The sequence below is a fragment of the Dendrobates tinctorius genome, unplaced genomic scaffold (assembly GCF_039654945.1).
Source record: "Dendrobates tinctorius isolate UK_male_01 unplaced genomic scaffold, ASM3965494v1 ptg000189l, whole genome shotgun sequence".
NCBI classification, from domain to species: Eukaryota; Metazoa; Chordata; class Amphibia; order Anura; family Dendrobatidae; genus Dendrobates; species Dendrobates tinctorius.
The window spans coordinates 12,160,114-12,184,236 of record NW_027361856.1 but is presented as its reverse complement, the minus strand read 5'-3'; the positions used below and the strand labels follow the sequence as shown (position 1 = coordinate 12,184,236).

At 45.3% G+C, this 24,123-nt stretch overlaps 1 protein-coding gene across 1 annotated transcript; it reads right to left on the bottom strand.

Annotated features, from left to right (window-relative positions):
• Window positions 1-1,194: 1,194 nt before the first annotated feature.
• On the bottom strand, window positions 1,195-20,420 carry PSMB4 (proteasome 20S subunit beta 4). Its single transcript, XM_073552416.1, has 7 exons — window positions 20,258-20,420; window positions 2,262-2,468; window positions 2,023-2,169; window positions 1,735-1,816; window positions 1,543-1,659; window positions 1,379-1,467; window positions 1,195-1,307 (listed from the first exon to the last, which is right to left on the bottom strand). The coding sequence occupies exons 1-7, from the start codon at window positions 20,347-20,349 to the stop codon at window positions 1,295-1,297; spliced, it is 747 nt and encodes a 248-aa protein (XP_073408517.1). The 5' UTR covers window positions 20,350-20,420; the 3' UTR covers window positions 1,195-1,294.
• Window positions 20,421-24,123: the final 3,703 nt, after the last annotated feature.

Sequence of the window (24,123 nt, the reverse complement as noted above, 5' to 3'; positions counted from 1 at the left end):
ATGGAGCAATTTTCAGTCTGGTGTTTCTCAAGTTTCTACCAAATATCAACTTCGGACTGCATCCATGCATTTGGGCTCCATATATGTGGATTGATGAATTTGATCCTACACTATAAACAAGGATCTCTTTCTAGGGACCACTTAGTTCCTACACAAACTCGGACGTGAACGGCAACAAAGACTATAATGGATAAGTATTCTACCCGCAAAATGTGAATGAGGACGAAGCAGTGTGGCTTATGGTGTTCCAGACCTACCATGTATGTCCTGGGGGACACTCATCTACAGAGCATGATCCCATCATACATCTAAGGATCTGTACATCACTTGCCGATGGAGGAGCCAAGATGGCATTTGTGTGACCCTGCACCCGTCATCTAATCAGGGCTCATGAGTAGAGTTGAGCGACTTTGGTCGGATCGGGTTTCGTGAAACCCGAATGAAACAAAATTTGATTCGGATGAAACTGGTCCGACTAGGGCAAAAAAAAAAAAGTCAGTTTCGTCTGAAACCCGACCCCAATGCAAGTCAATGGGAAATAAAAGTTGGCATTGAGCGGATGACATTCATCCACTCAATGCCAACTTTTATTCCCCATTGACTTGCATTGGTGTCGGGTTTTGGACAAAACTCCGACTTTTTTTGCCCTAGTCGGACCAGTTTCATCCGAATAAAATTTTGTTTCATTCGGGTTTCGCGAAACCCAATCCGACCAAAGTCGCTCAACTCATGAGATGTACTGGCAGCTGCTGTAGACCAGGGTTAACGCTCGGGCTGTGAAGGTGAGTTTTACTCCAGCAGTAGTGAGCAAACCACTTTCTTCTGGGGTCCGCAATGGCCCTGGTGTCAGGATGCCAGTTGTGTGATGTCGAATTTACCCCATTAAATACTTAATCTCCTGTCTATCCATTGCATTACAATTGGCAGCTGATCTCCTTTATATGGGATCACCGCATCATTAAAATGTGCTGTTACCACGTCGAGGAGCGGACCCATTCACAGCATTTCGGTCCAGGGCCATGGTACCTGGCAGCTTGACAGGAGGCCTACCACTCTTACTTTATAGCAGGTCCAAACCGAGTCTCATCAGGCACACTTACTACCATTTTTTTGGCCCGTGGCTTAGTAAATCAGGCCCAATGTTTCATCTCTTCACTATCTGCGCATGATGACAGGAGAGCAATGTAGACCCCATTATGAACACAGGCTGGGTATCAGATTTATTTTTCATATATAAAGAAAAAAAAAAAAAAAGCAAGAAGAATCACAGTCTTCAGGAAGCAGCAGCCACGTCTCATTCAAATCCACTGCAAGAAAAGAAGGTGCGATTAGGGTTGTATACAGCTCATTATTCCAGAAGGGGAGGGGCGCATCTCACCTGATCAGATGTGCAATCTCCCAGTTGGTTTCAGATGACAGCGGTCCCTCAATCTCCACTCCTTTCTCTGTGACGGTGGCGATTTCGTACTATAAGGCAAGAGGACGGTGAGTCGTGCACAGCACTCCAAGCTTGGGCAGTGGCCGCTAACGCCAGCAACTTACTCTGTTATAGGACCTGGCATCTCGGTAATACAGCACCTTCATACAGCGCTCTATCAGCTGCCGGGCCTCTTCCCGTGTCAGTGTGGGCTTATTCTCCACCACGTCTCGCATCAACGGCTGCAGAAGGAAGCCATAACTAAGCATGGAAGCCAATCTCCGGCCAACCGCTCACTGCCCGTGATGTCCACATACCTGAGCCAAGTAAGCGCCAAACCCTGTGGCTATTGTGGGGGCTTCATAGGCAACTCCCAATTTGTCTACATAACCCAGGAAACTGTAGAGACAGATAATCAGCTCACTACGCATTGGCTAATAAATGGCAGCCCTTCGTGCTGGCAAATTACAGGCACATGAGGCCTGTGACCCGTGTGAGGCACAGTGCGCAGCCTCCATATACAGGGTAACACCGCCGGCATATATAGTATCTGCACATTACCAGGAAATGAGGGCCAGATCCAGCCTGCGCACCGGTGTACTTGCCTCTCTCCTTTGTAGTACCCCCCCAGCACCACGGTGTTCCACAGAGGATTCATCTTGCTCCTACGGTTGTACATGACACGTGTGAGCCACGAATGGACGGCCTTAGGACTGTAGTTGTGCCCATCACCCACCAGCTCCTCGTCAATCCTGCAATACAGTCATCACATTACGGGAGGTCACTACAGGCCCGATCCCAGACCACACTTCCCCACAATGAGACATCAGACATTCGCACTTACACCATCTGGTCTAGCACCTGCTTCAGGTACTGGTAGTCGGCATAGTCTCCGGATGCCCCCAGCATGGTGCAGGAGTTCACCTTCATTATCCTGGAGATGTTGCGGAATCTGGCCAGCGAGCCATACGAGCCCAACATGTCCGCAGCGATCATCACCCCATTATCAAACTTCACCCCCAGAACTGAGGTCCCTGTCACCATCGGATTCCTGCAGAGACAAGAGCCGTTGTGTCAAACAGATCATGTGTGTCTTCTATAAGCAGTATATACAGATGTGGGAGCAAATATACACCCCATGTATAGAGAATGTTATGAATTATACAGACAGAACAATATACACACACAGGATACATATACAGGGGTTACAGACAGAACTGAACTTACATACAGGGGGTACAGACAGAACTGAACATACACACACAGGAAACACATGGGGTATAGACAGAGCTGAATATACACTCCCTAAAAGAAGTTATGTCGCTTATCCATGTTATGTAAATAAAAGCTTATAACCTGATGTTAATTATACAACCAATGGATGAATTAATTTTTTTGAAAGCTGAAACCCTCCGAAATGTGGGTTAGGTTAAGAAAATAAATTGGCATCAATGCAGAAATATTGATCATTTAATGGACACGGAATGGTCAGATTTTGGCAAGACAAAAGTTTTGTCGCCTGGTCATATAATGCACCCAATCCTAGTTTACATCCTCACCTGTGCTTAGTCAATGATCGGTTAATTAGTGGGTGTGTATAAAAAGAAACCCAGCACCCTAGGCCTTCACTTGAGCTCTGACAACATGCCAAAAATCCACCCTGCGACCAAAGCCTGGATTATCAAGAGGCTGAAGACCAGATCCACTGCAGAGGTGGCTGGCACCTTTAATGTGTCTCAGCGTCAAGTACAAAGAATTAAAAAAAGATTTGAAGAGACTGGAGATGTGTTTGACAAGCCCAGGTCCGGCAGACCCCGCAAGACAACTGCTCAGGAGGAACGTTTGTTGGTTCGAAAATCCAAAGCAAGCCCCTCTTCCACTGCAGCAGAGCTCCAACAGGCCTGGTCTCCTCAAGTCCCTGTGTCAACTAGAACAGTTTGTAGGATTCTGTCTCGAAATGGCCTCCATGGTCGAATCAGTGCTCAGAAGCCAAAACTAAACAAAAGGCAAGTAAAAAACCGTGTGGCATTTGCAAAGTCCCACGGCCTGCTAAACAGATGGATGCTGGAAAAGTGGCAGAAGGTGGATTTCTCTGATGAACCTTCAGTAGAATTACACCACAAATACTGCAGGATACCTACTGGAGCCTGTAAGGATCCAAAATACAGTCAGAAAAAGTTAAATTTGGTGGTGGAAAGATCATGGTCTGGGGTTACATTCAGTATGGAGGTGTGCGAAACATTTGCAAGGTGGAAGGCAATATCAATAGCCTAGAATATCAAGAAGTATTAGCTACCTCATATTCCAAATCATAAAAGCGGTCAAATTGTGCAGCAGGATGGTGCTCCATCTCATACATCCATCTCTACAACAAAGTTCCTCCAGGCAATAAAGATCAAGGTGCTCAAGGACTGGCCAGCCCAGTCACCAGACATGATCATCATTGAACTTGTTTGGGGTAGGATGAAAGAGGAAGTTTGGAAGACAAAACCAAAGACTCTAGATGAATTCTGGGAGGCATGTAAGACTGCAATCTTTGCTATTCCTGATGACTTCATTAATAAATTGTATGAATCACTGTTGAACCGCATGGATGCAGTCCTTCTAGCTCATGGAAGTCACAAAATTTTAAATATGACTCTAATAGCACCACAACTTCATTCACCAATGTTATGCAACATATATTTGTATTTTAAGTTAATTATTTGTTTGAATATCACATTACTTTCTGTGGGCGACAAAACTTGTCTTGCCAAAATCTGACCATTCTGTGTCCATTAAATGATCAATATTTCTGCATTGATTAACGTCAGGTGATAAGCTTTTATTTACATAACATGGATAAGAGACATAACTTCTGCCAGGGAGTGTACACAGGATACATATACAGGGGTTACAGACAGAACCAGACACACACATGGGCTACATATACAGGGGAATTTTATTGGTATATAAAAGATCATACAGACAGGCACAAAGTGAAGCTAGAAGATGGAAAGGTCATTCTAACCACATGTAGGAGGCCCAAGGTAGGCATGTCAGAAGGCAGGTACATAACATTATAATAGTGAATAGTGTTGAGCATTCCGATACCGCAAGTATCGGGTATCGGCCGATACTTGCTGTATCGGAATTCCGATACCGACATCCGATATTTTTTCAATATCGGGCATCGGAATCGGAAGTTCAAAGTTGATTGACAGCCGAAATTACGTCATCATGATGCGCGGTGTGTGCGCATCATGATGCGCCGTCATTTCGGGCCTGCGCCGGCCTGCCGGGGGGCTGTGTGGACTGCCCAGGGTCTGTACCGGCCTGCCGGGGGGGGCTGTTCACCCTGTGGGGGTCTGTACCGGCCTGCCGGGGGGCTGTGCTGATGTCCGGGGGTCTGTGCAGGCATCGTCCGATGGGACTACAAGTCCCATCTGGCGATGCCTGCTACCATGACAGTGATTGACACATTAGCCAATGATGGGACAGTAGTAGTCCCATCATCCGGCTAATGTGTTAAATGTTAAAAAAAAAAAAAATGCTACATGCATGCTACATGCATGCTACATGCATGCTACATGCATGCTACATACATGCTACATGCATGCTACATACATGCTACATGCATGCTACATACATACTACATGCATGCTACATACATACTACATGCATGCTACATACATACTACATGCATGCTACATACATACTACATGCATGCTACATACATACTACATGCATGCTACATACATACTACATGCTACATACATACTACATGCTACATACATACTACATGCATGCTACATACATACTACATGCATGCTACATACATACTACATACATACTACATACATACTACATACATGCTACATACATACTACATGCATGCTACATACATACTACATACATACTACATGCATGCTACATACATACTACATGCATGCTACATACATGCTACATGCATGCTACATGCATGCTACATACATACTACATATATACTACATGCATGCTACATACATACCACATATATACTACATACATACTACATATATACTACATGCTACATACATGCTACATACATACTACATGCATGCTACATACAATACATTCATACAATACATACATAGACATACAGTACATATAACATAGAGTAACATACTTACCAATACTTATCACATTGTTCCCCGAAGCCATTGTCTTTTACGGAATAAATATTAACATAACAAACCACAAAAATACTCACCCATGATCCGAAGCAGTCCACGAGTGTGTCCCACAACGATCTTGGGTAGAGAACTGCAGCATCAGCTGATGCTGCCGCTCTCTACGGGCTGCAGGAATCCAATGACGGGAGGTAGGTATCCTTCCGCACTGTATTACTCCGCCACTGTAAAAAAAAAAAAAAAATAGTCCCTAGTCTCACTTTTGACATTGCTGTGTGAGAAAGTTCCCACGTAGCTTTTGCCATAAAGTGAGACTAGGGACTTTTTTTTTTTTAAGTGGCGGAGGAATACAGTGCGGAAGGATACCTACCTCCCGTCATTGGATTCCTGCAGCCCGTAGAGCGGCAGCATCAGCTGATGCTGCAGTTCTCTACCCAAGATCGTCGTGGGACACACTCGTGGACTGCTTCGGATCATGGGTGAGTATTTTTGTGGTTTATGTTAATATTTATTCCGTAAAAGACAATGGCTTCGGGGAACAATGTGACAAGTATTGGTAAGTATGTTACTCTATGTTATATGTACTGTATGTCTATGTATGTATTGTATGAATGTATTGTATGTAGTATGTATGTAGCATGCATGTAGTATGTATGTAGCATGCATGTAGTATATGTGTAGTGTATATGTGTAGCATGCATGTAGCATGCATGTAGCATGCATGTAGCATGCATGTAGCATGCATGTAGCATGCATGTAGCATGCATGTAGCATGCATGTAGCATGCATGTAGTATGCATGTAGCATGCATGTAGTATGTATGTAGCATGCATGTAGTATGTATGTAGCATGCATGTAGTATGTATGTAGCATGCATGTAGTATGTATGTAGCATGCATGTAGTATGTATGTAGCATGCATGTAGTATGTATGTAGCATGCATGTAGTATGTATGTAGCATGCATGTAGTATGTATGTAGCATGCATGTAGTATGTATGTAGCATGCATGTAGTATGTATGTAGCATGCATGTAGTATGTATGTAGCATGCATGTAGTATGTGTAGTGTATATGTGTAGCATGCATGTAGCATGCATGTAGCATGCATGTATGTAGCATGCATGTATGTAGCATGCATGTATGTAGCATGCATGTATGTAGCATGCATGTATGTAGCATGCATGTATGTAGCATGCATGTATGTAGCATGCATGTAGTATGTATGTAGCATGCATGTAGTATGTATGTAGCATGCATGTAGTATGTATGTAGCATGCATGTAGTATGTATGTAGCATGCATGTAGTATGTATGTAGCATGCATGTAGTATGCATGTAGCATGCATGTAGTATGTATGTAGCATGCATGTAGTATGTATGTAGCATGCATGTAGTATGTATGTAGCATGCATGTAGTATGCATGTAGTATGTATGTAGCATGCATGTAGTATGTATGTAGCATGTATGTAGCATGTAGTATGTATGTAGCATGCATGTAGTATGTATGTAGCATGCATGTAGTATGTATGTAGCATGCATGTAGTATATATGTAGTATATATGTGGTATGTATGTAGCATGTAGTATGTATGTAGCATGCATGTAGTATGTATGTAGTATTTTATTTATTTATTTTTTTTAAACATTAGCCGGATGATGGGACTACTACTGTCCCATCATTGGCTATTGTGTCAATCACTGTCATGGTAGCAGGCATCGCCCGATGGGACTTGTAGTCCCATTGGACGATGCCTGCACAGACCCCCGGACATCAGCACAGCCCCCCGGCAGGCCGGCACAGCCCCCCGGCAGGCCGCACAGCCCACCGGCAGAGACCCCCGGCAGGCCGGCAGACCCGTACAGACCCCCGAGAGGCTGTACAAGGGCACGAAAGGGTTTTTCCAATTCCGATACCGGAAGTCTCAGACTTGAATGGGACTTCCGGTATCGGCATCGGCGATACCGATACTTTTTTTAAAGATCGGCCGATCCATTCCGATCCGATATTTTGAAGTATCGGACGGTATCGCTCAACTCTAATAGTGAACACATCACATTGCTCATACACGCACAATGGCAATAAAGGATACCTGAATTAGGCAAAATTACCAGAGCCAAAGTTAGGCCACATTCATCAAGTAGATAGGTAGCGCTAAACGTGTACCATGTAAGAAAATATATATACAGGTACCTTAAAGGAGCAGAGCTGCCTTCCTACACAGTCCTATCCGCTCCGCGTTTCGGCGTACCTTTATCAAGGGTGCACGTTTAGCGCTACCTATCTACTTGATGAATGTGGCCTAACTTTGGCTCTAGTAATTTTGCCTAATTCAGGTATCCTTTATTGCCATTGTGCGTGTATGAGCAATGTGATATGTGTTCACTATTATAATGTTATGTACCTGCCTTCTGACATACCTACCTTGGGCCTCCTACATATTGTTAGAATGACCTTTCCATCTTCTAGCTTCACTTTGTGCCTGTCTGTATGATCTTTTATATACCAATAAAATTGATTTTATTTGCTATTTGACCCTATGACTGGATTGTCCTCTGTGAGTATATTATTACAGTTGTTCATCTACTGTCCGTACCTGTTGTGGGTGTGTGAGATTGTAATTTGTTCTATCCTACTTTAATTCTCCACTCACTATGTTCATTGGATTTACCTTATACATATACAGGGGGTATAGACAACTGAATATACACAGAGGGAATAGACAGACCTGAACATACACACATAGGATACATATAGACAGATAGCACTACAAGGCAACAGAGTGCAATGGAAGGGTGTGTGCACACCTTGCGGATTCTGGTGCGGTGTACAGTACCCTTTTAATCAATGCAAAATGAAAAACGCTGCGCACGTGCTGTGGAAAATTCTGCGCGTAGTAACAGCGGTTTATTTTCTGCAGCATGTCAATTGTTTTTTGCGGATCCGCAGCAGCGTTTTCCATTCTGGCACATACAAAATCTCTCTCTCTCTAGAAGCACACGAGACAAAGTTTTGCTGCAATCCACACAGCCAAAACGCACTAGAATCCGCAAGCAATGCACAGGAACAATGCACGCGTTTTACCCTGCGGTTTCTGCCAAGAGATGCGGATTATCTGCAGAAAAACCCACAGGCTAATCCGCAACGTGTGCACACACCCTAACAGCAGAGAATGGTACCTCATATACACATACATGGGGTCAAAATTGTTGGTACCCCTCGTTTAACCCCCTTAGTGACAAAGCCAATTTGCTACTTAATGACCGGGCCAATTTTTACAATTCTGACCACTGTCCCTTTATGAGGTAATAACTCTGCAACGCTTCCATGGATCCCGCTGATTCTGTGACTGTTTCTTCGTGCCGGGGGGCTGTGCTGATGTCCGGGGGTCTGTGCAGGCATCGTCCGATGGGACTACAAGTCCCATCTGGCGATGCCTGCTACCATGACAGTGATTGACACATTAGCCAATGATGGGACAGTAGTAGTCCCATCATCCGGCTAATGTGTTAAATGTTAAAAAAAAAAAAAATACTACATGCATGCTACATACATACTACATGCATGCTACATACATACTACATGCATGCTACATACATACTACATGCATGCTACATACATACTACATGCATGCTACATACATACTACATGCATGCTACATGCATGCTACATGCATGCTACATGCATGCTACATGCATACTACATGCATGCTACATGCATACTACATGCTACATACATACTACATACAATACATTCATACAATACATACATAGACATACAGTACATATAACATAGAGTAACATACTTACCAATACTTATCACATTGTTCCCCGAAGCCATTGTCTTTTACGGAATAAATATTAACATAACAAACCACAAAAATACTCACCCATGATCCGAAGCAGTCCACGAGTGTGTCCCACAACGATCTTGGGTAGAGAACTGCAGCATCAGCTGATGCTGCCGCTCTCTACGGGCTGCAGGAATCCAATGACGGGAGGTAGGTATCCTTCCGCACTGTATTACTCCGCCACTGTAAAAAAAAAAAAATAGTCCCTAGTCTCACTTTTGACATTGCTGTGTGAGAAAGTTCCCACGCAGCTTTTGCCATAAAGTGAGACTAGGGACTTTTTTTTTTTTTTAAGTGGCGGAGGAATACAGTGCGGAAGGATACCTACCTCCCGTCATTGGATTCCTGCAGCCCGTAGAGCGGCAGCATCAGCTGATGCTGCAGTTCTCTACCCAAGATCGTCGTGGGACACACTCGTGGACTGCTTCGGATCATGGGTGAGTATTTTTGTGGTTTATGTTAATATTTATTCCGTAAAAGACAATGGCTTCGGGGAACAATGTGACAAGTATTGGTAAGTATGTTACTCTATGTTATATGTACTGTATGTATGTATGTATTGTATGAATGTATTGCATGTAGCATGCATGTAGCATGCATGTAGTATGTATGTAGCATGCATGTAGTATGTATGTAGCATGCATGTAGTATGTATGTAGCATGCATGTAGTATGTATGTAGCATGCATGTAGTATGTATGTAGCATGCATGTAGTATATGTGTAGTGTATATGTGTAGTATGTATGTAGCATGTAGTATGTATGTAGCATGCATGTAGCATGCATGTAGCATGCATGTAGCATGCATGTAGTATGTATGTAGCATGCAGTATATGTGTAGTGTATATGTGTAGCATGCATGTAGCATGCATGTAGCATGCATGTAGCATGCATGTAGCATGCATGTAGCATGCATGTAGTATGCATGTAGTATGTATGTAGCATGCATGTAGCATGCATGTAGTATGTATGTAGCATGCATGTAGTATGTATGTAGCATGCATGTAGTATGTATGTAGCATGCATGTAGTATGTATGTAGCATGCATGTAGTATGTATGTAGCATGCATGTAGTATGTATGTAGCATGCATGTAGTATATATGTAGTATATATGTAGTATATATGTGGTATGTATGTAGCATGTATGTAGTATTTTATTTATTTATTTTTTTTAAACATTAGCCGGATGATGGGACTACTACTGTCCCATCATTGGCTATTGTGTCAATCACTGTCATGGTAGCAGGCATCGCCCGATGGGACTTGTAGTCCCATTGGACGATGCCTGCACAGACCCCCGGACATCAGCACAGCCCCCCGGCAGGCCGGCACAGCCCCCCGGCAGGCCGGTACAGCCCCCCGGCAGGCCGCACAGCCCACCGGCAGAGACCCCCGGCAGGCCGGCAGACCCGTACAGACCCCCGAGAGGCTGTACAAGGGCACGAAAGGGTTTTTCCAATTCCGATACCGGAAGTCTCAGACTTGAATGGGACTTCCGGTATCGGCATCGGCGATACCGATACTTTTTTTTAAAGATCGGCCGATCCATTCCGATCCGATATTTTGAAGTATCGGACGGTATCGCTCAACTCTAATAGTGAACACATCACATTGCTCATACACGCACAATGGCAATAAAGGATACCTGAATTAGGCAAAATTACCAGAGCCAAAGTTAGGCCACATTCATCAAGTAGATAGGTAGCGCTAAACGTGTACCATGTAAGAAAATATATATACAGGTACCTTAAAGGAGCAGAGCTGCCTTCCTACACAGTCCTATCCGCTCCGCGTTTCGGCGTACCTTTATCAAGGGTGCACGTTTAGCGCTACCTATCTACTTGATGAATGTGGCCTAACTTTGGCTCTAGTAATTTTGCCTAATTCAGGTATCCTTTATTGCCATTGTGCGTGTATGAGCAATGTGATATGTGTTCACTATTATAATGTTATGTACCTGCCTTCTGACATACCTACCTTGGGCCTCCTACATATTGTTAGAATGACCTTTCCATCTTCTAGCTTCACTTTGTGCCTGTCTGTATGATCTTTTATATACCAATAAAATTGATTTTATTTGCTATTTGACCCTATGACTGGATTGTCTTCTGTGAGTATATTATTACAGTTGTTCATCTACTGTCCGTACCTGTTGTGGGTGTGTGAGATTGTAATTTGTTCTATCCTACTTTAATTCTCCACTCACTATGTTCATTGGATTTACCTTATACATATACAGGGGGTATAGACAACTGAATATACACAGAGGGAATAGACAGACCTGAACATACACACATACACTCACTGGCCACTTTATTAGGTACACCTGTCCAACTGTGTGTTAAGACTTAATTTCTAATCAGCCAATCACATGGCGGCAACTCAGTGCATTTAGGCATGTAGACATGGTCAAGACAATCTCCTGCAGTTCAAACCGAGCATCAGTATGGGGAAGAAAGGTGATTTGAGTGCCTTTGAACGTGGCATGATTGTTGGTGCCAGAAGGGCTGGTCTGAGAATTTCAGAAACTGCTGATCTACTGGGATTTTCACGCACAACCATCTCTAGGGTTTACAGAGAATGGTCCGAAAAAGAAAAAAAATCCAGTGAGCGGCAGTTCTGTGGCCGGAAATGCCATGTTGATGCCAGAGGTCAGAGGAGAATGGGCAGACTGGTTCGAGCTGATAGAAAGGCAACAGTGACTCAAATTGCCACCCGTTACAACCAAGGTAGGCAGAAGAGCATCTCTGAACGCACAGTGCGTCGAACTTTGAGGCAGATGGGCTACAGCAGCAGAAGACCACACTGGGTACCACTCCTCTCAGCTAAGAACAGGAAACTGAGGCTAAAATTTGCACAAGCTCATCGAAATTGGACAGTAGAAGATTGGAAAAACGTTGCCTGGTCTGATGAGTCTCGATTTCTGCTGCGACATTCGGATGGTAGGGTCAGAATTTGGCGTAAACAACATGAAAGCATGGATCCATCCTGCCTTGTATCAACGGTTCAGGCTGGTGGTGGTGGTGTCATGGTGTGGGGAATTTTTTCTGGGCACTCTTTGGGCCCCTTGGTACCAATTGAGCATCGTTGCAACGCCACAGCCTACCTGAGTATTGTTGCTGACCATGTCCATCCCTTTATGACCACAATGTACCCAACATCTGATGGCTACTTTCAGCAAGATAATGCGCCATGTCATAAAGCTCGAATCATCTCAGATTGGTTTCTTGAACATGACAATGAGTTTACTGTACTCAAATGGCCTCCTCAGTCACCAGATCTCAATCCAATAGAGCATCTTTGGGATGTGGTGGAACGGGAGATTCGCATCAGGGATGTGCAGCCGACAAATCTGCGCCAACTGTGTGATGCCATCATGTCAATATGGTCCAAAATCTCTGAGGAATGCTTCCAGCACCTTGTTGAATCTCTGCCACGAAGAATTGAGGCAGTTCTGAAGGCAAAAGGGGGTCCAACCCCTTACTAGCATGGTGTACCTAATAAAGTGGCCAGTGAGTGTAGGATACATATAGACAGATAGCACTACAAGGCAACAGAGTGCAATGGAAGGGTGTGTGCACACCTTGCGGATTCTGGTGCGGTGTACAGTACCCTTTTAATCAATGCAAAATGAAAAACGCTGCGCACGTGCTGTGGAAAATTCTGCGCGTAGTAACAGCGGTTTATTTTCTGCAGCATGTCAATTGTTTTTTGCGGATCCGCAGCAGCGTTTTCCATTCTGGCACATACAAAATCTCTCTCTCTCTAGAAGCACACGAGACAAAGTTTTGCTGCAATCCACACAGCCAAAACGCACTAGAATCCGCAAGCAATGCACAGGAACAATGCACGCGTTTTACCCTGCGGTTTCTGCCAAGAGATGCGGATTATCTGCAGAAAAACCCACAGGCTAATCCGCAACGTGTGCACACACCCTAACAGCAGAGAATGGTACCTCATATACACATACATGGGGTCAAAATTGTTGGTACCCCTCGTTTAACCCCCTTAGTGACAAAGCCAATTTGCTACTTAATGACCGGGCCAATTTTTACAATTCTGACCACTGTCCCTTTATGAGGTAATAACTCTGCAACGCTTCCATGGATCCCGCTGATTCTGTGACTGTTTCTTCGTGCCGGGGGGCTGTGCTGATGTCCGGGGGTCTGTGCAGGCATCGTCCGATGGGACTACAAGTCCCATCTGGCGATGCCTGCTACCATGACAGTGATTGACACATTAGCCAATGATGGGACAGTAGTAGTCCCATCATCCGGCTAATGTGTTAAATGTTAAAAAAAAAAAAAATACTACATGCATGCTACATACATACTACATACATACTACATGCATGCTACATACATGCTACATACATGCTACATGCATGCTACATGCATGCTACATGCATGCTACATGCATGCTACATGCATGCTACATGCATGCTACATACATGCTACATGCATACTACATGCATACTACATACATACTACATGCATGCTACATACATACTACATACATACTACATGCATGCTACATACATACTACATACATACTACATGCATGCTACATACATACTACATACATACTACATACATACTACATACATACTACATACATACTACATGCATGCTACATACATACTACATACATACTACATGCATGCTACATACATACTACATGCATGCTACATACATACTACATACATACTACATGCATGCTACATACATACTACATACTACATGCATACTACATGCATGCTACATGCATACTACATGCATGCTACATGCTACATACATACCACATATATACTACATGCTACATACATACTACATGCTACATACATACTACATGCATGCTACATACATACTACATACTACATGCATGCTACATACATACTACATACTACATGCATGCTACATACATACTACATGCATGCTACATACATGCTACATGCATGCTACATGCATGCTACATACATACTACATGCATGCTACATGCATGCTACATACATACTACATGCATGCTACATACATACTACATACATGCTACATGCATGCTACATGCATGCTACATGCATGCTACATATATACTACATACATACTACATATATACTACATACATACTACATATATACTACATGCTACATACATGCTACATACATGCTACATGCATGCTACATACATGCTACATGCATGCTACATACATGCTACATACAATACATACATAGACATACAGTACATATAACATAGAGTAACATACTTACCAATACTTATCACATTGTTCCCCGAAGCCATTGTCTTTTACGGAATAAATATTAACATAACAAACCACAAAAATACTCACCCATGATCCGAAGCAGTCCACGAGTGTGTCCCACAACGATCTTGGGTAGAGAACTGCAGCATCAGCTGATGCTGCCGCTCTCTACGGGCTGCAGGAATCCAATGACGGGAGGTAGGTATCCTTCCGCACTGTATTACTCCGCCACTGTAAAAAAAAAAAAAATAGTCCCTAGTCTCACTTTTGACATTGCTGTGTGAGAAAGTTCCCACGCAGCTTTTGCCATAAAGTGAGACTAGGGACTTTTTTTTTTTTTAAGTGGCGGAGGAATACAGTGCGGAAGGATACCTACCTCCCGTCATTGGATTCCTGCAGCCCGTAGAGCGGCAGCATCAGCTGATGCTGCAGTTCTCTACCCAAGATCGTCGTGGGACACACTCGGGGACTGCTTCGGATCATGGGTGAGTATTTTTGTGGTTTATGTTAATATTTATTCCGTAAAAGACAATGGCTTCGGGGAACAATGTGACAAGTATTGGTAAGTATGTTACTCTATGTTATATGTACTGTATGTCTATGTATGTATTGTATGAATGTATTGTATGTAGCATGCATGTAGTATGTATGTAGCATGCATGTAGTATGTATGTAGCATGCATGTAGCATGCATGTAGCATGCATGTAGCATGCATGTAGCATGCATGTAGCATGCATGTAGCATGCATGTAGCATGCATGTAGTATGTATGTAGCATGCATGTAGTATGTATGTAGCATGCATGTAGTATATGTGTAGTGTATATGTGTAGTATGTATGTAGCATGTAGCATGTATGTAGCATGCATGTAGTATGTATGTAGCATGCATGTAGTATGTATGTAGCATGCATGTAGTATGTATGTAGCATGCATGTAGTATGTATGTAGCATGCATGTAGTATGTATGTAGCATGCATGTAGTATGTATGTAGCATGCATATAGTATGTATGTAGCATGCATGTAGCATGCATGTAGCATGCATGTAGTATGTATGTAGCATGCATGTAGTATGTATGTAGCATGCATGTAGTATGTATGTAGCATGCATGTAGTATATGTGTAGTGTATATGTGTAGTATGTATGTAGCATGTAGCATGCATGTAGCATGTAGCATGCATGCATGTAGTATGTAGCATGCATGTAGTATGTATGTAGCATGCATGTAGTATGTATGTAGCATGCATGTAGTATGTATGTAGCATGCATGTAGTATGTATGTAGCATGCATGTAGTATGTATGTAGCATGCATGTAGTATGTATGTAGCATGCATGTAGTATGTATGTAGCATGCATGTAGTATGTATGTAGCATGCATGTAGTATGTATGTAGCATGCATGTAGTATGTATGTAGCATGCATGTAGTATGTATGTAGTATGTATGTAGCATGCATGTAGCATGCATGTAGCATGCATGTAGTATATATGTAGCATGTAGTATGTATGTAGCATGCATGTAGTATGTATGTAGCATGCATGTAGTATGTATGTAGAATGCATGTAGTATGTATGTAGCATGCATGTAGTATGTATGTAGCATGCATGTAGTATGTATGTAGCATGCATGTAGTATGTAGCATGCATGTAGTATATATGTAGTATGTATGTAGCATGTATGTAGCATGCATGTAGCATGTATGTAGCATGCATGTAGTATATATGTAGCATGTATGTAGCATGCATGTAGTATGTATGTAGCATGCATGTAGTATGTATGTAGCATGCATGTAGTATGTATGTAGCATGCATGTAGTATGTATGTAGCATGCATGTAGTATGTATGTAGCATGCATGTAGTATGTATGTAGCATGCATGTAGTATGTATGTAGCATGCATGTAGTATGTATGTAGCATGCATGTAGCATGCATGTAGTATGTATGTAGCATGCATGTAGTATGTATGTAGCATGCATGTAGTATGTATGTAGCATGCATGTAGTATGTATGTAGCATGCATGTAGTATGTATGTAGCATGCATGTAGTATGTATGTAGCATGCATGTAGTATGTATGTAGTATATATGTGGTATGTAGCATGTAGTATGTATGTAGCATGCATGTAGTATGTATGTAGTATTTTATTTTTTTTTTTTTAAACATTAGCCGGATGATGGGACTACTACTGTCCCATCATTGGCTATTGTGTCAATCACTGTCATGGTAGCAGGCATCGCCCGATGGGACTTGTAGACCCCCGGACATCAGCACAGCCCCCCGGCAGGCCGGCACAGCCCCCCGGCAGGCCGGTACAGCCCCCCGGCAGGCCGCACAGCCCACCGGCAGAGACCCCCGGCAGACCCGTACAGACCCCCGAGAGGCTGTACAAGGGCACGAAAGGGTTTTTCCAATTCCGATACCGGAAGTCTCAGACTTGAATGGGACTTCCGGTATCGGCATCGGCGATACCGATACTTTTTTTAAAGATCGGCCGATCCATTCCGATCCGATATTTTGAAGTATCGGACGGTATCGCTCAACTCTAATAGTGAACACATCACATTGCTCATACACGCACAATGGCAATAAAGGATACCTGAATTAGGCAAAATTACCAGAGCCAAAGTTAGGCCACATTCATCAAGTAGATAGGTAGCGCTAAACGTGTACCATGTAAGAAAATATATATACAGGTACCTTAAAGGAGCAGAGCTGCCTTCCTACACAGTCCTATCCGCTCCGCGTTTCGGCGTACCTTTATCAAGGGTGCACGTTTAGCGCTACCTATCTACTTGATGAATGTGGCCTAACTTTGGCTCTAGTAATTTTGCCTAATTCAGGTATCCTTTATTGCCATTGTGCGTGTATGAGCAATGTGATTTGTGTTCACTATTATAATGTTATGTACCTGCCTTCTGACATACCTACCTTGGGCCTCCTACATATTGTTAGAATGACCTTTCCATCTTCTAGCTTCACTTTGTGCCTGTCTGTATGATCTTTTATATACCAATAAAATTGATTTTATTTGCTATTTGACCCTATGACTGGATTGTCCTCTGTGAGTATATTATTACAGTTGTTCATCTACTGTCCGTACCTGTTGTGGGTGTGTGAGATTGTAATTTGTTCTATCCTACTTTAATTCTCCACTCACTATGTTCATTGGATTTACCTTATACATATACAGGGGGTATAGACAACTGAATATACACAGAGGGAATAGACAGACCTGAACATACACACATAGGATACATATAGACAGATAGCACTACAAGGCAACAGAGTGCAATGGAAGGGTGTGTGCACACCTTGCGGATTCTGGTGCGGTGTACAGTACCCTTTTAATCAATGCAAAATGAAAAACGCTGTGCACGTGCTGTGGAAAATTCTGCGCGTAGTAACAGCAGTTTATTTTCTGCAGCATGTCAATTGTTTTTTGCGGATCCGCAGCAGCGTTTTCCATTCTGGCACATACAAAATCTCTCTCTCTCTAGAAGCACACGAGACAAAGTTTTGCTGCAATCCACACAGCCAAAACGCACTAGAATCCGCAAGCAATGCACAGGAACAATGCACGCGTTTTACCCTGCGGTTTCTGCCAAGAGATGCGGATTATCTGCAGAAAAACCCACAGGCTAATCCGCAACGTGTGCACACACCCTAACAGCAGAGAATGGTACCTCATATACACATACATGGGGTCAAAATTGTTGGTACCCCTCGTTTAACCCCCTTAGTGACAAAGCCAATTTGCTACTTAATGACCGGGCCAATTTTTACAATTCTGACCACTGTCCCTTTATGAGGTAATAACTCTGCAACGCTTCCATGGATCCCGCTGATTCTGTGACTGTTTCTTCGTGACATATTTTACTTAATGTTAGTGGTAAAATTTATTCGATATGACTTGCGTTTATTTATAAAAAAAACGGTAATATGGCAAATTTTTAAAATTTCACAATTTTCAAACATTTAATTTTTATCCCCTTAAATCAGAGAGATGTGTCACACAAAAATAGTTGATAAGTAACATTTCCCACATGTCTGTTTTAAATAAGCACAACTTTGGAAACAATTTTTTTTTGTTAGGAAGTTATAAGGGATAAAAGTTAACCAGCGATTTCTCATTTTTAGAACAAAATTTACACCATTTTTTTTTTGGGACCACATCACATTTGAAGTCACTTTGAGGGGTGTACATGACAGAAAATACCCAAAAGTGGCACCATTCTAAAAACTGCACCCCTCAAGGTGCTCAAAACCACATTCAAGAAGTTTATTAACCCTTTACGTGCTTCACAGGAACTGAAGCAATGTGGAAGGAAAAAATAAACATTTAACTTTTTTTCACAAACCTTTTACTTCAGAACCAGTTTTTTTATTTTCAGAAATGTAAAAAGAGAAAATGAACCACAACTTTTGTTGTGCAATTTCTCCTGAATACGCCGATACCCCGTATGTGGGGGGAACCACTGTTTAGACGGACGGAACAGCTCGGAAGGAAAGGAGCGCCATTTGACTTTTTCAATGCAGAATTGGCTGGAATTGAAATCTAACGCCATGTAGCGTTTGGAGAGCACCTGATGTGCCCAAACAGTGGAAACCCCCAATTATAACGCTATTTTAGAAACTAGACCCCCCCCCCAAGGAACTTATCTAGATGTGTGAACACTTTGAATCTCCAAGTACTTCACAGAAGTTTATAACGTAGAGCCGTGAAAATAAAAAAATCATTTTTTTTCCACAAAAAATGATCTTTGAGCCCACAATTTTGTATTTTCCCAAGGGTAGAGACCCCAGAAGCTGTTGTGCAATTTGTCCTGATACCCCATATTTGGGGGGGGACCACTGTTTGGGCACATGGCAGAGCTCGGAAGGGAAGTAGTGACGTTTTGGAATGCAGACTTTGATGGAATGGTCTGCGGGTGTCATGTTGCCTTTGGAGAGCCCCTAATGTACCTAAACAGTACAAACCCCCCACAAGTGACCCCATTTTGGAAACTAGACCCCCCCAAGGAACCTGTCTAGCTGTGTTGTGAGAACTTTGAACACCCAAGTACTTTGCAGAGGTTTATAACATAGGGCTGTGAAAATAAAAAATCTTTTTTTCCACAAAAATGATTTTTTAGCCCCCAATGTTTTATTTTCCCAAGGGTAACAGGAGAAATTAGACCCGAAAAGTTGTTCAATTTGTTCTGAGAACGCCAATACCCCATATGTGGGGGTAAACCAGCACAGCAGAGCATTTCTGTGACCACTGGGGGTTTTCCTGTCATTAAACGAGGGGTACCAACAATTTTGACCATCTCGTGTACAGATAAGGAAACGTGCACACGCGAGGGGGCGCGCACGGCCCGTGTACATATACTGTACTCACTGCATCAGAAGTGAAACTGAAAGTACAGAGAGATGATCATGAGGAGGGTCTGATGAGATGATGGGGGCACAGTGGCCTCTGTGGAGCATTGTCCAGGCCCCTCGTGTTAATGGGGTCCGAGCAGGGACATGCGGGCTCCGGGTACAGAGTTTTGGGGCCCTTCCCCCAATTATACCGGCGCCGCCCTCCATGGCCCCATTACTTACAGCGTGTGTCTGTAGGGCCCCAGCCCCGGAAAGCTGTGCAGTTCTCCCGGCGCCGGTCCTCCGGGGAACAGCCGCATCTCACTGCTCATCATCCTGGCTGCACACAATGACTCTGCGCCTCTGCAGGAAGTAGTGACGTCACTACCGCGCCGCCTGACGTCACTTTCCCGTCGCCATGTAATGACTGCTAACAGGGCGGGGCTCCTGAGTGGTCCGGACCTCGGCTCTGGCAGGCAGTGTGCTGAGGTGACGGGGTGTAATGCCTCCCCACAGCAGAGATCAGTGTGCTGGGATTATGGGGTGGTCAGCACACGGTGACATCACACCTCAGTATGGCGTCTGTGGCCCTGCAACAAGGAATACTGGGAGATTACCTGTCCAAGTAGTGAGGATGGCCAAAGTGTCCAACCACTATTCACCCCAGTACTAGAGCGCAGCGTGTGCACAAGGCCTGATCCAGCACCACCCCGGAATCACAGCAAGGACAGTGGTGGCGAGGAGGGTTACTAGGATGTCACTGGTGGAGAGATGGACATCACTGGTGGAGAGGAGGGTCACTGGTGGAGAGATGGGCGTCACTGGTGGAGTGGAGGGTCACTGGTGGAGAGATGGGCGTCACTGGTGGAGAGGAGGGTTACTGGGATGTCACTGGTGGAGAGATGGACATCACTGGTGGAGAGGAGGGTTACTGGGATGTCACTGGTGAAGAGATGGGCATCACTGGTGGAGAGGAGGGTTACTGGGATGTCACTGGTGGAGAGGAGGGTTACTAGGATGTCACTGGTGGAGAGGAGGGTTACTAGGATGTCACTGGTGGAGAGATGGACACTGGTGGAGAGGAGAGTTACTGAGCTGTCACTGGTGGAGAGGAGGGTTGCTGGGCTGTCACTGGTGGAGAGGAGAGTTACTGGGCTGTCACTGGTGGAGAGATGAGGGTCACTGGTGGAGAGATGGGCGTCACTGGTGGAGAGGAGGGTTACTGGGATGTCACTGGTGGAGAGATGGGCGTCACTGGTGGAGAGGAGGGTTACTGGGATGCCACTGGTGAGATGGGCATCACTGGTGGAGAGGAGAGTTACTGGGATGTCACTGGTGGAGAGATGGGCGTCACTGGTGGAGAGGAGGGTTACTGGGATGTCACTGGTGAAGAGATGGGCATCACTGGTGGAGAGGAGGGTTACTGGGATGTCACTGGTGGAGAGGAGGGTTACTGGGATGTCACTGGTGAAGAGATGGGCATCACTGGTGGAGAGGAGGGTTACTGGGATGTCACTGGTGAAGAGATGGGCATCACTGGTGGAGAGGAGGGTTACTGGGATGTCACTGGTGGAGAGATGGGCATCACTGGTGGAGAGGAGGGTTACTGGGATGTCACTGGTGGAGAGATGGGCGTCACTGGTGGAGAGGAGGGTTACTGGGATGTCACTGGTGAAGAGATGGGCATCACTGGTGGAGAGGAGGGTTACTGGGATGTCACTGGTGAAGAGATGGGCATCACTGGTGGAGAGGAGGGTTACTGGGATGTCACTGGTGGAGAGATGGGCATCACTGGTGGAGAGGAGGGTTACTGGGATGTCACTGGTGGAGAGATGGGCGTCACTGGTGGAGAGGAGGGTTACTGGGATGTCACTGGTGGAGAGATGGGCGTCACTGGTGGAGAGGAGGGTTACTGAGATGTCACTGGTGAAGAGATGGGCATGACTGGTGGAGAGGAGGGTTACTGGGATGTCACTGGTGGAGAGATGGGCGTCACTGGTGGAGAGGAGGGTTACTGGGATGTCACTGGTGAAGAGATGGGCATCACTGGTGGAGAGGAGGGTTACTGGGATGTCACTGGTGGAGAGATGGGCCGTCACTGGTGGAGAGGAGGGTTGCTGGGCTGTCACTGGTGGAGAGGAGAGTTACTGGGCTGTCACTGGTGGAGAGATGAGGGTCACTGGTGGAGAGATGGGCATCACTGGTGGAGAGGTGGGTTACTGGGATGTCACTGGTGGAGAGATGGGCGTCACTGGTGGAGAGGAGGGTTACTGGGATGTCACTGGTGAAGAGATGGGCATCACTGGTGGAGAGGAGGGTTACTGGGATGTCACTGGTGGAGAGGAGGGTTACTGGGATGTCACTGGTGAAGAGATGGGCATCACTGGTGGAGAGGAGGGTTACTGGGATGTCACTGGTGGAGAGATGGGCGTCACTGGTGGAGAGGAGGGTTACTGGGATGTCACTGGTGGAGAGATGGGCGTCACTGGTGGAGAGGAGGGTTACTGGGATGTCACTGGTGAAGAGATGGGCATCACTGGTGGAGAGGAGGGTTACTGGGATGTCACTGGTGGAGAGGAGGGTTACTGGGATGTCACTGGTGAAGAGATGGGCATCACTGGTGGAGAGGAGGGTTACTGGGATGTCACTGGTGGAGAGGAGGGTTACTAGGATGTCACTGGTGGAGAGATGGACACTGGTGGAGAGGAGGGTTACTGGGCTGTCACTGGTGGCGCGGAGGGTTACTGGGCTGTCACTGGTGGAGAGGAGAGTTACTGGGCTGTCACTGGTGGAGAGGAGAGTTACTGGGCTGTCACTGGTGGAGAGGAGGGTTACTGGGCTGTCACTGGTGGAGAGGAGAGTTACTGGGCTGTCACTGGTGGAGAGGAGAGTTACTGGGCTGTCACTGGTGGAGAGGAGGGTTGCTGGGCTGTCACTGGTGGAGAGGAGAGTTACTGGGCTGTCACTGGTGGAGAGATGAGGGTCACTGGTGGAGAGATGGGCGTCACTGGTGGAGAGGAGGGTTACTGGGATGTCACTGGTGGAGAGATGGGCGTCACTGGTGGAGAGGAGGGTTACTGGGATGTCACTGGTGAAGAGATGGGCATCACTGGTGGAGAGGAGGGTTACTGGGATGTCACTGGTGGAGAGATGGGCGTCACTGGTGGAGAGGAGGGTTACTGGGATGTCACTGGTGAAGAGATGGGCATCGCTGGTGGAGAGGAGGGTTACTGGGATGTCACTGGTGGAGAGGAGGGTTACTGGGATGTCACTGGTGAAGAGATGGGCATCACTGGTGGAGAGGAGGGTTACTGGGATGTCACTGGTGGAGAGATGGGCGTCATTGGTGGAGAGGAGGGTTACTGGGATGTCACTGGTGAAGAGATGGGCATCACTGGTGGAGAGGAGGGTTACTGGGATGTCACTGGTGGAGAGATGGGCGTCACTGGTGGAGAGGAGGGTTACTGGGATGTCACTGGTGGAGAGATGGGCGTCACTGGTGGAGAGGAGGGTTACTGGGATGTCACTGGTGAAGAGATGGGCATCACTGGTGGAGAGGAGGGTTACTGGGATGTCACTGGTGGAGAGATGGGCGTCACTGGTGGAGAGGAGGGTTACTGGGATGTCACTGGTGAAGAGATGGGCATCACTGGTGGAGAGGAGGGTTACTGGGATGTCACTGGTGGAGAGATGGGCGTCACTGGTGGAGAGGAGGGTTACTGGGATGTCACTGGTGGAGAGATGGGCGTCACTGGTGGAGAGGAGGGTTACTGGGATGTCACTGGTGAAGAGATGGGCATCACTGGTGGAGAGGAGGGTTACTGGGATGTCACTGGTGGAGAGGAGGGTTGCTGGGATGTCACTGGTGAAGAGATGGGCATCACTGGTGGAGAGGAGGGTTACTGGGATGTCACTGGTGGAGAGGAGGGTTACTAGGATGTCACTGGTGGAGAGATGGACACTGGTGGAGAGGAGGGTTACTGGGCTGTCACTGGTGGAGAGGAGAGTTACTGGGCTGTCACTGGTGGCGAGGAGGGTTACTGGGCTGTCACTGGTGGCGCGGAGGGTTACTGGGCTGTCACTGGTGGGGAGGAGAGTTACTGGGCTGT